This window comes from Ostrea edulis, chromosome 3 (genome assembly GCF_947568905.1).
Source record: "Ostrea edulis chromosome 3, xbOstEdul1.1, whole genome shotgun sequence".
In the NCBI taxonomy this organism is placed as follows: Eukaryota; Metazoa; Mollusca; class Bivalvia; order Ostreida; family Ostreidae; genus Ostrea; species Ostrea edulis.
Window position 1 is genome coordinate 5173471 of NC_079166.1, and position 16919 is coordinate 5190389.

Consider the following 16919-nt stretch of genomic DNA (forward strand, 5'->3'; position numbering starts at 1 on the left):
TAACGAAATTATGTAAAATGTTTTATGCCTCATTCATGCAATGGCCGGGGCATATAGTGTTAACCCTTTTTAGATCACATGAGCTGAAAGCTAAAGTGAGCTATTCTGATCACATTTTGTCCAGAATCAGACTTTTCGTCTCTTCATAAACTTTTAACATTTTTCGACTTCTCAAACACCACAGGGCTGATATCAGCCAAACTTTCCTCAAAGCATCCTTGGGTAAAGAGGATTCAGGTTTGTACAAAATGGAGGACCATGCTCCATCCAAATGGGAGGTAATAAAAATTAGGGTGGAGTCATTTCCTGACATAGTGTAGATTCAAATTTGTTCAAATTATGGCACCACCCAGGAAGATGGGATCACAATAGGGGATCAAAAATGGTGGAGTCATATTAGAGGATCAGAAGTATTACATAGTAATATATAGGAATAATTTTCTCTTTTTGTAGAATGATGACCCTTGAGTAAAGGCAATTGTATAGCTACGACACAGCTAGTCATTTTAGGTCCCTGGGTAAACTCAGGTGACCGATTGCAATTGGTTGTCGTCCGTCATAGTGCATTGTGCGTCGTCCATCGTGTGTTAACAATTGAACATTTTCAACTTCTTTTTGATAACTACCTGTCCCATTCTTTTCAAATTTAGTATGAAGAATCTTTAGGACAAAGGGGATATAAATTGTAGATTTCATGATTCCAGCACCAATGGGGCATTATGGGCGGGCCAAAGACTTCCTAAATTGACCAAAAATCTTCTTTCCAAGAACCGCACATGTGTAAGAAAAAGAAATGCACGGTGATGTAGAGCAAGACGGCCTCTACCAAAAATTGGAAATTTCATGATCCCCGGAGTAGGGATTTTAATCCCAGGGCGGGGCCAAACTTGGTATATAATGTTTATGTGTAAAACACTTAAATAACATCTTCTTTAGTGCTATTGATACTAAATTGAAAGTATAAATAGATATTTAGAAAGAACAGGTAGTCCTTTACCAAAATTGTAAATTTCATGATCGCAGGTGTGGTATCGGGGTTTTTGGTATCAGGGTGGGACCAAAATGGTCAGTTATTAAATGTGTGAACACTAGACATTTTTAACTTCTTCTTGATAACTATCATTCCAATTCTTTTCAAATTTAGTATGAAACATATTTGGAGCAATGGAACATAAATTGTAAATTTCAGGACTCCTTCACCCCTGGGGCCTTAGGGGCGGGCCAAAAACTGCCCGAAATTGACCAATTTTCAAAAAATCTTCTCAAGAACCGCACACATGTAAGAAAAACTAAATGCATGGTGATGTGGAGGAGGACAGTCTCTACCAAAATTGAACATTTAATGAGTCCCGGGGTAGGGGTTCTGACCCTAGAGCGGGCCCAAACTTGATATATAGTGTTTATGTGTAAAACACGTAAATAACATCTTCTTTAGTACCATTGATACTAAATTGAAACTAAATGGATAGAGCAGGTAGTCCTTCACCAGAATTGTAAATTTGATGATCTCCAGAGTAGGGTTCTGACCCAAGGTGGGCCAAACTTAGTATATAGTATTTATGTTTAAGTTTGCTATTACTCTATAAATTCTAAATGCATACTTAGGAATCGCAGAAAAAGGTGTACAAAAAATTGTGAATTTTACAAGCCAGAGTTATGACTTTAGGATGGGTCCAAATTTGTCATATTTTTTGATATTCTAATCTTAATACACATATTATTTAACGCCTTTCATCAGTGTATGTACTTTTGAGGACAGTGCAGTTTTAAGAACACATCTATTTTATACTGTTGCTGAACATTAGAATTTAGCTTAGATGTTCAGAACAGGAATTTTTTCTAGATTTCATAGCCCGTGGGAGTAGTTTCGATACGTTTTCACTAGTACTCAGATGACCAATAAGGCCTTGTTTTCAAAAGCAATATATTGTCGAAGATAAAGAATCTATATACACAATCTAAAGACCGTACTTTAAATAGTTCAGGAAATACGATCTAAGTTTGGGTTTCTTTAAAAAAAAAATCAAACGCTAAGGTTTAGGTCACAAGGTTGAAATCTCTGGTAATATCAGGAAGGTAGTTTTACATAAAATGCCGATATATGAAATATGAGAGCCATATGACTCACAATTCAAAAGTTCGTTAGGGGTATGTTAAGGTAGATGACAGGACATTATCCCTCCCCTCCTCAACTATAGTCACAAGCATATAACACTCTTGAATTCACGCACCTGCTACACTTGAAAATGATTTGTTTAAATGAAAGCTGAAGATAACGAACAGTGATCAATCTCCTAACTCCTGGAAGCAATGCAAAATAGATAGTTGGGGAAACACAGACCCCATGACACACCAGAGGTGGGATCAGGTGCCTAGGAGGAGTAAGCATTCCCTGTCGACTGTAAATTACTGAATTACCTGTATCATCTGAACGTGTTTGCATATTAACATGACTAATCATCACCCTGCTGTTTTTTGCGATAAAGAATTTCAAAAACATTTCCCTATACATCTCCGTAAAAACCTGTGTCCATTATTGTGGTTCACTTCCCTGTGGACCACATTTTGAACAAACTTGAATCTGCACTACCTGGGGATGCTCTCATATTGATATGATCAATTATAACCTTCTCATTCTTGTGAAAAAGATTTTTCATTTATATCCCCATGTAAAACTTTTGACCCCCCCCCGATAAGGTCCTACCCAAACCCAGGGTGGCCATGGTTTTAACAAACTTGTATCTATACTATATCAGGAAACGTTTACATTAATCGCATTTTTTCTGGCCCAGTGATTCTTGAGAAGATTTTTAAATAACCCTACTTATTTTGCCTTATCTTGATTATTTTCCCTTTGATCCTTTCATTTTAACAAACGGTACCGCCGTGGTGGTCTCGAGATTAGAGCGCACGCCCCACATGCAGAATGCCGGGGTTCCAATCCCGACCACAACAGACCTAAGTCGTTAAAACAGGTAGTGACAGTTCCATCGTCAAACGCTCGACATCAGGTGTGAATGTCACTGGTCCTCGTAGATGACCTTAAAAACGGATGTCCCGTGTCACAGTAGGTGTGGCACGCTAAAGAACCTTCACTGCTCAATGGCTGTGGATGTCTAGTATACATTATGTAGGTCTAAATTTAAATGTTAAACAAGATACAATCAATCAATCAATCATTTGAACAAACATGAATTCCCTTTGCCTAAGGATGAATGGTACCAGTTTGGATTGGAATTGGCCAAGGGGTTGTGGAGAAGATGATAATGTAAAAAGTCAATAACAACAGATAAAATTCAATTGGAAAAGCTCACTTTGTATTGTGGATATTGGCCTGGATAGTTTGGTGCGTTTAGAGCACCTGACTATTACATATGTTATATATGGGTGTCGGGTTTGATTCCCGGTCCAATCAAACCATGAATATTGGTTTGGATAGCTCAGTGGTTAGAGCACCTGACTAGTAATACAGAGATCCCGGGTCCAACTCCTCTTTTCCTTCCCTTTACATTTACATATCACATACTATCCTTGACAATTCAGTTTGATATAAATACACTTTGTTTATTTTTTAGGACGGTCGATATTTAGATAAGTGGTGTGAAGTTATTGATTGTAAACAGAAAACTGTGATCTTGAATCTGAAGAACAGTGATGAAGACCGGACGTTTGGGGTCACTCTCTGTTACAGTACTACAAATCTAAGTAAGTACTCAGTAATAATGTAAGACTGAACTCTTTCTCGTGTTTATCTAATATGAACATTGAAAAATAAAACACACATTGAATGATATAATTCACAAACAAAATAATGGTCCATTAAACTCGCAAACACATGTACATGTAAAAAAATCACAAAGGACGGTAATTAACACAGGGCTGTGATGTACCCAGGACTTTAATTAACACAGGGCTGTAATGTATTCAGGGCTGTGATGTACACAGAGCTGTAATTAACACAGGGCTGTAATTAACACATGGCTGTGCTGTTCACAGGGCTGTAATTAACAAGCAGATGTAATTAACAAGAAGAAGGAATTAACACAGTTCTGTAAAGTACACTGTGTTGAGTTGTGTAATTAACGCTGTGTAGATATGTGTAATTAACACTGTGTTTATAGATATTGGATTTTCTTCACTTTAGCAGTGCGACACTCAGCCAGAAAGAGGTTGTCTCTGATGTCCACACATAAACCCCATGGATATCGTAGATCACAGTGAATGTAACGGAGGAACTGTTCGTCCTGATCTAGTATGTGGATACGGTTATTGTTGCGGTCTGTTGTCAGGATGTGACTCTGGCTGTCTGTAGCGATGCCGCGTGGAGTAAATGAATGATCGGTATTAGAGGGATGACCAATATATCTAAATCGGAGTTTTCCTGACTGATTGACCACCACTACTGCTTTAGCTGACCGGTCAGCCACACAGATATTCAGGTTCCTGTTCTCACTGAGGTATTTATAATAACCAGGTGAATAGAGAGGACGACCCTGATCATCAAACTGAATGTGTTGTTTCTCTATGGAGCCAGAGTAACGCACGACTTTGGATTGTTCTCCATCATCACTGACCATGGTAACCAGGAGATCGTTAGCTGCGGTACAGCAGACATAGAGAGGTCTCCATCCCTGTAGTGTGATCACGGTCTGTATCTGTTTATTCGTAACTAAGTTCACGGTTTTATAATCATAGTCAGTATAAACAAGATCTCCATCCCGTGTCACTGCTATGTCTGTTGGTATGTACCCTGACTTGGTTTGTATTGATGTCAGTAGTTTACGCTGGAGGTTGAGGAGCTTCATTATTTCGTTATTCCCGCCTGTCCATACTTGGTCTTCACTCAGACAGCTAACACTGAATAGATGTTTATACCCAGTGTGAATGGTAGCGGTGAGTCGCGGGTCATCAAGCAGTGGTTTTACTGTAGGAGACGATGCAGCTTCTGCTGACTTCATTGTGTCGCCATGTTCTGTGTTAATGGATAATGACGACACAGAACCAAACATTTCATTGAGCTGATCTTTCTTTATTTTTTGAGCAGAGAAACTCGGTACTGTAACACGGACTTTAGGCGGTAATGTTCTAAATTCGGAATTCCTAGATTTGTAAGTAGAGGTTAAGGAGGCGTCATTTGATTTTAGGATTGATTTCAAGTCGGACATGATCTGTTTGAGTTCAGTCATTTTCTGTGTGATTTCTTCTGTATTTTTATTTAGCGCGTCCAGATGTTTAGTTTTCATCTCCGCAATGGCGGATTTCCGCTGGTTGATAATGGCGGTGATCTCCCGGTGTAGGATTTCTCCTTGTTCATCGGCTTCTGTCGTCAGTTTCCCGTATTTCCTTTCTAATTCGGCTTTCTCAGTTTGGACATCAGACGCCATTTCTTCATATCGGGGATAAATTCTTGTCTCTAATTCTTCTACATCTTTTTGTAAACTTTCTGTTTTAGCGATGAGTTTTTCCAGTATATCTGATATATCGTGACCTTTGTGTTTACCTGAAGTGACGCAAGTAGAACAGACAGGAATGTCACATTTTTCACAGTACATTTCACAGTGTTTATCGGAGTGGTCTGGACATTTGTGGTAGTCAGGAGTAGACTTTCTGTGTAAAAAGGGCACGACATTGTGTCTTTTAGACGAATCTGAGAGATGCTTTACTGCACAGTTAACACAGATATTTATATTACAAAGTTCACAATGACTCTGTAGGGGGACAGTTTCACAGAGGTCACACAGTAGGACTTTCTGAGGACTGCACCGTGGATGGATTTCTGATGCCGGGATCACACGAGAAGTTTACTATTAATTAAATAAAAACGGAATTTTTTTTTAAAGATTTTGGCAGATTAAAACAATTAACGAAATAGAATTATAGTATGATATAGAACACAGCGGTCATTACTATAATAATAGTTTATTCTCACCTAAAAATCCAACATGGCCTCCCTGTTCTTTCGACATTCCGTCTAGTCCTGAGAATTAAATACCTGTGCAGCATGTCAGCCTGTATGCACTGTCTACGTGTTATAGCTTGAGTAAATATATAGTTTTAAAGTTTTGACCTAGTTTATGTTGGGTAATTTTGCTAACATTTACGTCAGACGTAAAGATTTCTTTTCATTAAAAAATGTGAATCTGGAAACAAGGTATTGATATAACATCTTTGATTCTATCCCTTTTTATATCGAATTCGGCCTTTTGTACAAATACAATGATATTAATAGTTATAAAACGATTAGCAATATTCATTGTACGCAGGGTGGAGGGGGATTTCATGCAGTGGACCTCTGTTTTGGGGAGCGGGGATTTCATGCAGCGAACCTCTGTTTAGGGGGGGGGGATTTCATGCTGCAGACCTCTGTCGGGGGGGGGGGGGGGTCATGTAGCGGACCTCTGTTTTGTACAAATTACATATTTGTGTTTTGATACACATGTACTTAACTTTTTTCTGTTGTAGAATGATTTGAGTGGGATAATGAACCTCAAGATGTCTATGTACATGTGTGTGAATAAACTCTGTTGTATTCGCGCATGCGAGCTTATCCAATATTATGTGTTTGAGTTTTATTTCTTTAACATTTTAGGATTTGTTGAATTAGTGCAAAGGCGGATCCAGGAAGTTTTGAAAGTGGGGGTGTCTACCACTAAATTTGAATTCAAAAGGATGGAGGAGTCCACCCTCAAAAAGCACCATTGGATAAAGTCTTTTGACGAAGGGGGTGGTGGTGGTGGTGGGGGTGTCCAACTTCCAGACCTCCCTCTGGACCCGGCACTGTAGTGAATTGCAACTCCCAGACCCCCTATGGGTCCGACGTTGTAGTGAATTGCAACTCCCAGACCTCCCTCTGGATCCGGCACTGTAGTGAATTACAACTCCCAGACCTACCTCTGGATCCGGCACTGTAGTGAATTACAACTCCCAGACCTCCCTCTGGATCCGGCACTGTAATGAATTACAACTCCCAGACCTCCCTCTGGATCCGGCACTGTAGTGGATTACAATAGAGATTATAAAAAAGGACTTACTTTCAGTGATTTATTTCATAATGATGTGTGTTGTTATATGGCGGATCCAGAGAGGGGGTCGGACCTCCCCCCCCCTCTGCGGAACAAAAATATTTGAGTTATTCAATTTTAACTATACTTTAAGTCTAAATGATATGAAAGGTGGATACTTGCATGTAATTGCATTATTCAAATTCATTAACACCAGTATATCATTAATTCTAGGGTAAATAAAACGAAACACTGATATATATAAATTACGATATTTTCGTCAGATACAAGTAGCACATAAGGTAGCTCACTACACTAAAATTTTATTTAATGGTTCGTTAACACATCTCTTATAAAGTGTGATTTCACCGTCGAAAGAGTGATACAAGCTCTCAATTACTTAATATCAATTTTTTTTATTTTTCCGGGAATGATAAAAAAGGTATTTTGTTTGCAAATAAGAGATTCTTGCGTCCAAATTTCGCTGTATTTGGTGCATGATGTGAATATCTAAGAACACAAGCCTAAAAGATTCCGATATAAAGATTCTAATCTTTTAGAACAACTATCTATGAAAATTGAAAACGCTTTTTGCAAATATTTTTTAAATCTTCAAAAACATGTCAGAAATGATATATATCGAAGAAATATATCATAGAAAGAAATTGAAACGAAATGACCAATAGATACAATCACTATATTCAAACTGAAGAAAAAAGTACCAATCCCGATCAAAATTGGTAGAAATCACTAAAATAATTACATTGTTGCTCATTGTATGTACTGTTCATCAAGAAATTAGTTTCCTTTATACATTCTTTTAATTTGTAAACTATTTTATTTCAAGGAAATGTAGTTCACTGATTACAATATTCTCTATGACTACTTTTTTATAATTGCAATCGGGCTTGGTTCAATTCATAAAAATCGTAATATTTCTGAATTTTGACCATTTCATTTCAATTTCTTTTTGAAATATATTTCTCTGATATATCTTTTTTTTTTCCAAATTGACATGTTTTTAGAAGATTTTATCCGTAGGTTTTAAAACCGAAAAATAGCAAATAATATCCTAGATTTTCACAAATATTTTTTGTTTAAAAAATTAGAACGTCTATCTCTGTGGTTAGGCTTGCTTTCTTGGATATTCATATTATGCATCAAATCACAGCGAAATTTGGACTAGAGTATTTTATTTGGAAAAAAGTGCCTTTTTATCATTCCGGAATAAATCACAAACAATCATATAAAATAATTGAGAGCTTGTATCACTTTTTCGATGGTAAAATCACACTTTATAAGAGGCGTTTTAACGAGCCATTGAATAAAAATTTAATGTATTGAGCTACCTTAAGATTTCTAAAAAAGTTTGAGTAACATAAAAGTTTTGTACAAGAAGCAGACAATTTAAAAGTGAAAAAGAAGTGACAGAAAATGCTTGGAATGCAGGATTTTACACCATTTACTGCAGAGCTTCTGGGGGCCTAGGCAACCCCTGGCCTATTTGGAGTAACCTTTAAATCAGCCTTTTTAAATTGATCTGAATATAGCGATAACAATGAATAGAACTGGGGGGAGGGGGAGGGGAAAGCAAATTGATAAGCCATCCTCCTAAAGCCCCTGTCACACTATAGCGTTTTGTTAGACGTTTGGTTGCGTTTTGAAAAATTGGAGAAACGTCGACATTCTTCAAATTGAGTTTCTAGGTCAACGTTGTTATAACGTTCTTGTAACGCTTGGGTAACACTCAGCCAACGTTCACGCAGTGTCAGTCGACGTTTGTGGTCGAAAATAACAGCAAAACATAGCGTTCTCAGCACTTTGATAGCGTTCTCATAGCGTTTGGGTAGCGTTTGTCTAGCGTCCATGTAGCGTTTCATTGTTTATTCCAGCGTCTAGCCAACGTTCTAGACGTTTGACCAGCGTCTAGCTGACATTCTCGACGTTTCCACAGCGTCTGCTTAACGTTCCTGTAGTGTTCCAGTAACGCGTGGAGCGTCTGTGTAACGTTCCTCTAACGTTTCCCCAACCTCCGGCTGGACAAGCAGTATAAAAGGGGGCTTTTGACGAGAGTCATAACTTCCATGTCAACCACCGCGCAGTTAACATCGCAGAAATATGCCTCCCAAGAGCAAGAGGGCCAGCAACAGAGGTCGGGACAGCAGCAGGGGCCAATGAGCAGCATCCTCTCCCAGCCAGGAGGTTATTACCATCACAACAGAGGTCCACCCCCTCGTGTCGAAAGCGAGGCCGACAGCCAGCCAGCAGCAGAAGCAACTGAAGAAGAAAAGGGCAACATTCACCTCCTCCAGGTCCCAGTCGCCCTCTCTAGCCTCCCCGGGTTCGAGCTCCTCCTCCTCACAGGAGAGAGGCAAAAGGAAGAGGAACGACAGGATAAACTGCAGCCTCTCTGAATCTGATGAGGCCATCATGGTCGAGTGGTTACTAGAATGCAGTGTATTGTGAGACTCTAAGCTTCAGGATTACCACAAGATTACCAACAAGGAGAAGGTGTGAGAGGCCCAGGCAGAGAAGATGCACAAGACAGTAACGAACTTGAAGGGCTGGTTCTGGTCACTGCGGTACAAGAGCGGTGACGGTGCCCCAAGAAGAACAGGGAGGGACGAGTGGGTGCTCAGCAACTTCAGATTCCTGCAGGAGGTAGTGCGACACAGACCGGAGACAGCCAAGCCCATCCTACCCAGCAGAGCCTCAGCTACAGCAGGAACTTGTAGTAAGCATCTACCAGGGCCAGTAACAATATGGAATAGAACCCCTTGTAGTTGTAGTACAAGGAGCCACTGTCTACCTGACACCTATTGTCCACATGCTTGCCATCTAGTGCTCCCAGGACATGGGGGAAGTTCCACCTCAGATATAATATGCAACCAACTTCCTTCCACTCTTCTGGCCTACCGGGGCAGGTCAACATCTCATCCAGGTACTGGTCCAGTATGGCATGCCAAACCTCTCTGACCATCAGTGACTGCGAGACATAGCTGTCACCAGAGGCAAGGTGTCGTAAAAAGTCAGGGCTAGTTTCATACCAGGGTCGAGGGTCGGTCTAAAGCGAGTGTCCTTCTTGGTGATCTTGGGTCCAACTCTCTGTCTCAGCTCATCAAAAATCTCTAGTGGCATGCGAAGGAAGTTGTGGAAGGAGGCTTGGTCTTCAGCTCTGAGTTCAGCCATCAGCTTGTCATAAACACCAAACTGGGATCGCCTTCCTATCCAGAGTCTCACCCAACTCTTTCTCCCTCTCCGCTTCCTTTTCTTCTTGGACTCTGCCTTGGACATCTTTACCTGGTGTAATACCAACTGCAGGAGGTTGTTGTGATGCATGAGAACAGCAACAGCATACTCGTGTTTTTCTTGGTCTGTCATTCTTCTGAGGTCTTCACTCTATGAAAGTTCCAACAGGGCGGTGACCTCTGAAAGCCCCTTTATATATGGCAAGTGGCTGCCAAACCCTTCTAAACACTACCAGTAGGTTACAAGGACGTTACATGGACGTTACACAGACGCCGCAAAAATTCAGAACGCTGACCGACGTTAGGAAGACCTTCAAAGAGCGTTACATGATCGTTAAGAACGCTCGGCGAACGCTGCGAAACGTTGGCGACACGCTGGACAGACGTTCGACGGACATTACGCAAGCGTTAACCAAGTGCTTGCCACACGCCAGACACTCAATGCCTAGCGTCGGGGGAACGTCCTGACTTTCGAGTAACGTTCGAGTAACGCCCACCAACTTTCGTGTAATGTTCCTGTAACGCGTAAGTAGCGTTTTGATAGAACGTCGTTAATTTTTGTGCACACCCAAAAATATTTTCACCATCAGCGTTTGCCGACGTCCCTCGACGTTCCCCAACGTTTGCCGAAGCTCTTGTAACTTTCTTGTAACTTAATTCTAACGTTCTCGACGTTCCTCTGCGTTTCGCAACACGTTACACGAACGCTGGTGAGAATGTCAGAGTGTGACAAGACCTTAAGATATGTATACAAGCAAAACACGAAATGAGGGGTTGGGGTTGAAGATTGTGAAAAGTAGCAAACAAATCAAGACACCCAACTTTCACAATTTCATGGATATGCCTATGTGTTTACACAACAATCCTTTGACACCAAGCCGTTCAAAAATTATGTTTGATCAAACATATACATATGTACATTAAACGAAAACCTTTTAGTATCAAGTAAAAAAAAATCACATTTCATTATCTCGTAATTACGAGACAAGATCTCGTAATTGAGAAAAGAACTAGTAGTTACGAGAAAATATTGATATAAAGCCGAGTTGCACAACTCATGGATACTTCTGGAAACGCGTTTGATACTATTTCCCTCTTTGTGAATTGGTCAGCAAATCGAAGTGATCTTATTCAAAGTGTGTATGACGGTAAATATTGTCGTCCGGTGTCGCATGATTTAGTTAGGGATAGTTTAGGGTTCCCATAGAAACGCTAAATACCTATAATTTTCGTACCGGGTTATAATTTACGTTCGGGTCCCCCTAAATTTAGTTCCAGTCATAATCAAACTTTTAGAAACATGAAATGCATACGTTTATGCACTTTTCTTGTGGGTTTTATTTCTTTTATCGGGTTATACAATAATCAAAGATTAATATCATTAGAGCGGGATTATTCATACGTCTAATTTTGTGTTTTCAAAATTCGTCAGATCAACAGGACCCAGTTGCACGAAGATCTTTTCTCGTAATTTCGAGATAATTATATCGTAATTACAAGATAGTGAAAGGTGAATTTATTTTTATGATACTAATCGGCTTTCGTAACATCACGCCATTCCCTCAGAAAACATGAAACCTGGGCAGTGTTTCATAATTATAAATAACATTTTACAAGCCTGATCCGGATATATTTTGTATACATTTAATAAAATTAATGTCTGTTGTAGGTAAAAGTATTTTGTCAGATTTCGCTATAAAAGTCAAAACGTCATTTTGAGTTTACCTTACGGACAGCAACGTTGAACTCGTCTTTCATCAATCGAACATGCAGTCATACGATTCAAAGTCAAGTACGAACTGAAAACTATTGTTATCAAAACAATTGCCATTGTTCTGGTTGTGGAAAACGAGTGAAACAGGTATACAAACTTTACACATGTTCTAGTTCTCCAGAACTACATTTAAAGTCAGTTTTGAAGTGCAAAGAATTGATTTGGCTATAATGTTTTAAGATCATGTGGTAGGTTAAGATTTAACAGACTTCTTAGTATCATAACAAAATTAATTTCCAAATAAACATAATTACATCCATCTTCATACATGCTTCATCAATACCTCACAATGGGGCTCTTCTATTATTACATTCCTTAAGCGTTACAGTTTAGTATGTAGCATATAATCGAATCATGAAAAAAAAATTAGAAGAAAATTTGAATACCTTTTATATGTACATTCAAATAGTTTAATTTCAAGATTGCGTGAGATGCTTCTTCAACAAAAACGGAAAACGGAAATATTCATATCTAGTGATCAGTTATTCAAAAACTTACTTTGTTAAGCACCACTCTGATTCCACGCACAAGTACTCTGAAGTTGAAATAAAAAATATGCTAGAGTTCCTCATTGACAATATCTTCGTGGTCTTTGGTGATCAGGTCTTCCAACAGTCTGTTAGAATTCCAATGGGCACAAATTGTGCTCCTTTGTTAACTGACCTGTTTTTATATTCATATGAAGCAGAGTTTATTCAAAAGCTTCTACGTGAGAAGAAAAAATCTTTCGCTGTGACCTTCAATTCGACTTTTAGATATATCGATGACGTTTTGTCTATTAACAATGATAGCTTTCATTCATATGTCGATTTGATATATCCCTGTGAGCTCGAAATAAAGGACACAACAGAGTCGTCCACTTCTGCTTCATACTTAGATATTTTATTGAAAGTAGACATTAACGGCAAACTAACAACTCAACTGTATGACCAACGGGATGATTTCAGCTTCTCCATCGTTAACTTACCACATTTATGTAGCAATATTCCATTATCACCTGCATATGGTGTTTATATATCTCAACTGATTCGATATGCAAGAGCTTGTTCTGGGTATAGTCAGTTTTTAAATCGAGGTAAGCTACTGACAAACAAGTTGATGGTACAGGGATTTCAACAGTTTCAATTGAAGTCAGCAATTCGCAAATTCTATGGTCGTTATAACGATCTAGTTTGTCAATACAACCTCGCATTTGGTCAAATTCTGTCTGACGTGTTTCATACCGATTGTTAAGCCGTTTTTGGCACACTGATTTGACTGCGGATGGCTCCGTTTACCTGATCAGGATATGGGACTCACGGCGGGTGTGATCGGTCAACAGGGGATGCTTACTCCTCCTAGGCACCTGATCCCACCTCTGGTGTGTCCAGGGGTCCGTGTTTGCCCAACTATCTATTTTGTATTGCTTGTAGGAGTTATGAGATTGATCAGTGTTCGTTATCTTCACTTTGCATTCAACACTTCTGAACATCTCTACACTCGATATGAATGTTTCAGCATATTGTTTGCAGATGTGTGATATTTGTCTCAGTAACAACCACATATGTATAGGTATCAAACAGATTTCTAAGTATGAAGCAGAAGTGGACGACTCTGTGGTGTCCTTTATTTCGAGCTCACAGGGATATATCAAATATGGTATGTGTTATCTTCTGGAAAGACGGGATTCATCTTTCAAGCAAAGGTGCAACTGTTTTTTTGAAAATTCTGACCAAAAAACCCAGGAACAAAAATTGGTTGCTGTCTGTTATGTATGTGTTAAAAATGGACACATTTCACTCCTCTACAGACATGGAATGAACGTGAATTGTTAGAACTGTTGTCATTAGATTATGAATCCATATTTGTCAGTGGATTAATGTCAATAAATGCGTACAAACACAGAAGTCTTTAATCTGACTTTTGCAATTCAATATTACAACAAAACATCTTTGTTGGCTTTTAGAAAAATAGATTCATCGCAGGTCATCAAAGAGACTCCATTGCAAAGTAGATATTGGTGCAAACTGCAAAACGCTATTATAAACAACATTATTCCGTTGTAATGGTTTCATTTTAAAATGTCCTTAATATGACGCCATTTCACTAAACTCAGGACCAGAGTCAACGTTGATTTAAGAATGAATACTAGTACATTACAATGGATGAAAAGTGTATGTGTGCATAGCCCTTAACCCAGCACAGAAAAAAAAATGGAATTGGGGGAAATGAATAGGAACACTATAGAAAGCTTAATCAAAATTCATTCAGCGGAAATTATGCTAAATAATTTCTACACTAGTTTCTTTGTTATGTAATAATGAACTAATGTAAGATAAGAGACACCATTATCGTTTCTGTTAAAAAATATACCTTAAAGGGAAAGGCAACCCTAACTACATATTTGCTTTTATGAATAAAGTATTACTTACTGATATCGTAATTGACAGTCTTTAACAACAAAAATCCTTGCTTAACAATTAAATCAATATCAATCTTTCATGTATTTTAAATTACCCGCCGCTAAGAGAGTGGCCATTGAAGTTTAATTCATGATGTTAAACCGTCTATTCCGGTTTATTTCATCAGCAGCACTTTAAACATGACAAGTCACGAACAGTTAAGTTTGGAGCCGTACATAGATTTAAGCCCGTTCTTTCGCAAGAAGAAATTGAGAAAAGAAGAAATCCAGTCGAGTTGCAGAACCTCAACTTGTAATTACGCAGATGATGGATCCATAGTCTACGTAGTCTTTTATTTTCAAATGACTTGGTTGGGTCGGGAATTTCGAAAAAACAACAATCTTTTTCACATTTTCCCTCTGTATTAGTGTAATTAACTGCTTGCCAGGAAGATATCAACCTATTTATTCGTAAGATCTACCACATGCACATCTTTGATGATCTCACAGGTGCTTGGGTTCAGGACCCCCCCCCCTCGAATAAGCTACATGAGTTAATTGAATTGCTTGTTGAAAATATTTTTAATCCATGTCAACGTCTTGCATACACATAAAGTCCAAAATACATACAATTCAAAATGAGCCCAATTAAAAAAAACCCTCATTGGTTATTATAAGTTCTTTCATAATAACCAGTGAGAGTATTTTCTTAAAAGGCTTATTTTGAAGTATTTTGGACTGTATAGGTATGCAAGATGTTGATATGCACTAGAAATATTTTCAAGAAAAAATAATTACATCAACTCATGTAGCTTATTCGGAGAGGTGGGGTGTCCTGAACCCAAGCACTTGTGGATGATCTTAAAACCGGAACAGACGGTGTGAAGGTCAAAATTATTGATTTTTGTGATCTTTAATACAGAAGAGTTACACAACATGGCAGCCTCTATAGATCGCGGGCATTTCAATTTTTGACGTTTTCAAATTAGTACTGAAGCTTATCAAAGCCATAGATCAACAAAATTATATGACAAATCTTTATCATATGACTAATCCTATCATTTATCGTGTAAAATTCTTTAAGCTTGCCTTTCCATTTAACATTACAGAACAATATTGGTATCTAAATACGCAATATACATGCAATTCTTATCTGTATAATCAGTAGTGGTATCTATAAAATTAAACTAAGACTTGAAAAACAACCTTTCGTCTTTACTCAGACATAACTAGATCGTTCTCAGAATAAAAGCATTTTATTCCCCACAGTTTGTTATTCAGTCAACTGCATGTGCATCACTGTTACAACCAAAATGTTTAATTTTATTCCCAACACTTTGATATCAGTCAAGCTGTTATAAAAAAATAAATCACTGCTAGTTTCAGTCAGCACTGGACGTCTCTGGCAATTGTAACTTTTCACACACTTCCTTCCTCAGTGTCAGGTGATTTGGAATCTCATTTGGATCCGTTAACACGTGAGGCGATACCTACATGTAAAGATTTTATTCATTTAATTCCAAGGAATTAGATGCATGCGTATTCGTCACCTACAGGACACGAGTAATACCTTGGCATATTTGCGTTGGTCATCGTTGCTTGTGAATTCTCGTAACATGTAATTATTTTCCACCTAACAATTTTAAACTCCTTAAGTTCTCAGCCTTTGATGTTTTTTCCATTAGTTTCTGTAAAGAGTATCCGGGCATTTAACGAGTAATAAAATTTAACACAGTAAAATATCAGACTACTCAACAAAATGTGAAGATGGAACTCAATTAAATGTCACATCATACCTGTTTACAAATAATAAAAAAGGTAAACACAACCTCTGCGACCCAAATGTAAATAAGTACAACAAGGATAAGAGATACATATAATTAAAAAATGACTAATTAAAAGGTAATCGACTGAATATTGGGAAAGATGTCCACCCTTGGTATCTGTACAAATAACAAACTTCACAAGCTTAACCTGCTAAACTACAGAAATATCTTGGGCGGGCCTATTTCTTGATATTCAGTCAAATAACCTGTAAGTGAGAAGCAATTTTGAGGTCACTCACGTAATATATTGTCAGAACTGCGATGTTATGAAGTGTTGAAAGCTTTAAATATACAATTGGATTGTTAAGTATTGCACAAATAAATCTAACCTCGTAATCCAGTCTAGTGTCCTTGACTCTAATCATGACGTTGTCCACTCCCATGAAGAATATTATCAAGACAAAGAAACCAGATGACATCACTCTCTAAAACTAAAACACCTCTATATCATATTAACGAACATTCATACAGTGCATTCTTATGCATATCTTAATTACAAAACCATAAAGAGTACCCCTTGTTTGTCGGATGAGACCGCAAAAACCGAGATCCGTGTCACAACAAGTGTGACACGATAACGCGGGTATATTAAGGCGGTCATGCTCCATTTATGCACGTAAACTGCATAACTTTTAAAATCTGTCCTACACAGTTCGTTGTTTACATGAGAACATTTTGTATCAGAACAAC

General features: G+C 38.3%; 1 protein-coding gene and 1 long non-coding RNA gene across 2 annotated transcripts; both read right to left on the reverse strand.

Annotated features, from left to right (window-relative positions):
* Window positions 1-3735: 3735 nt before the first annotated feature.
* LOC125673317 (uncharacterized) lies at window positions 3736-6016 on the reverse strand. The gene is made up of 2 exons (XM_048909856.2): window positions 5930-6016; window positions 3736-5804 (listed from the first exon to the last, which is right to left on the reverse strand). Exon 2 carries the CDS (start codon window positions 5550-5552, stop codon window positions 4116-4118), a length of 1437 nt encoding a protein of 478 aa, XP_048765813.2. The 5' UTR covers window positions 5553-5804; window positions 5930-6016; the 3' UTR covers window positions 3736-4115.
* A 9624-nt stretch (window positions 6017-15640) lies between these two features.
* Window positions 15641-16840, reverse strand: LOC125673324 (uncharacterized). Its single transcript, XR_007369435.2, has 3 exons — window positions 16744-16840; window positions 16559-16660; window positions 15641-15893 (listed from the first exon to the last, which is right to left on the reverse strand). It is a non-coding gene; the product is annotated as an uncharacterized LOC125673324 (long non-coding RNA).
* Between the last annotated feature and the right edge of the window lie 79 nt (window positions 16841-16919).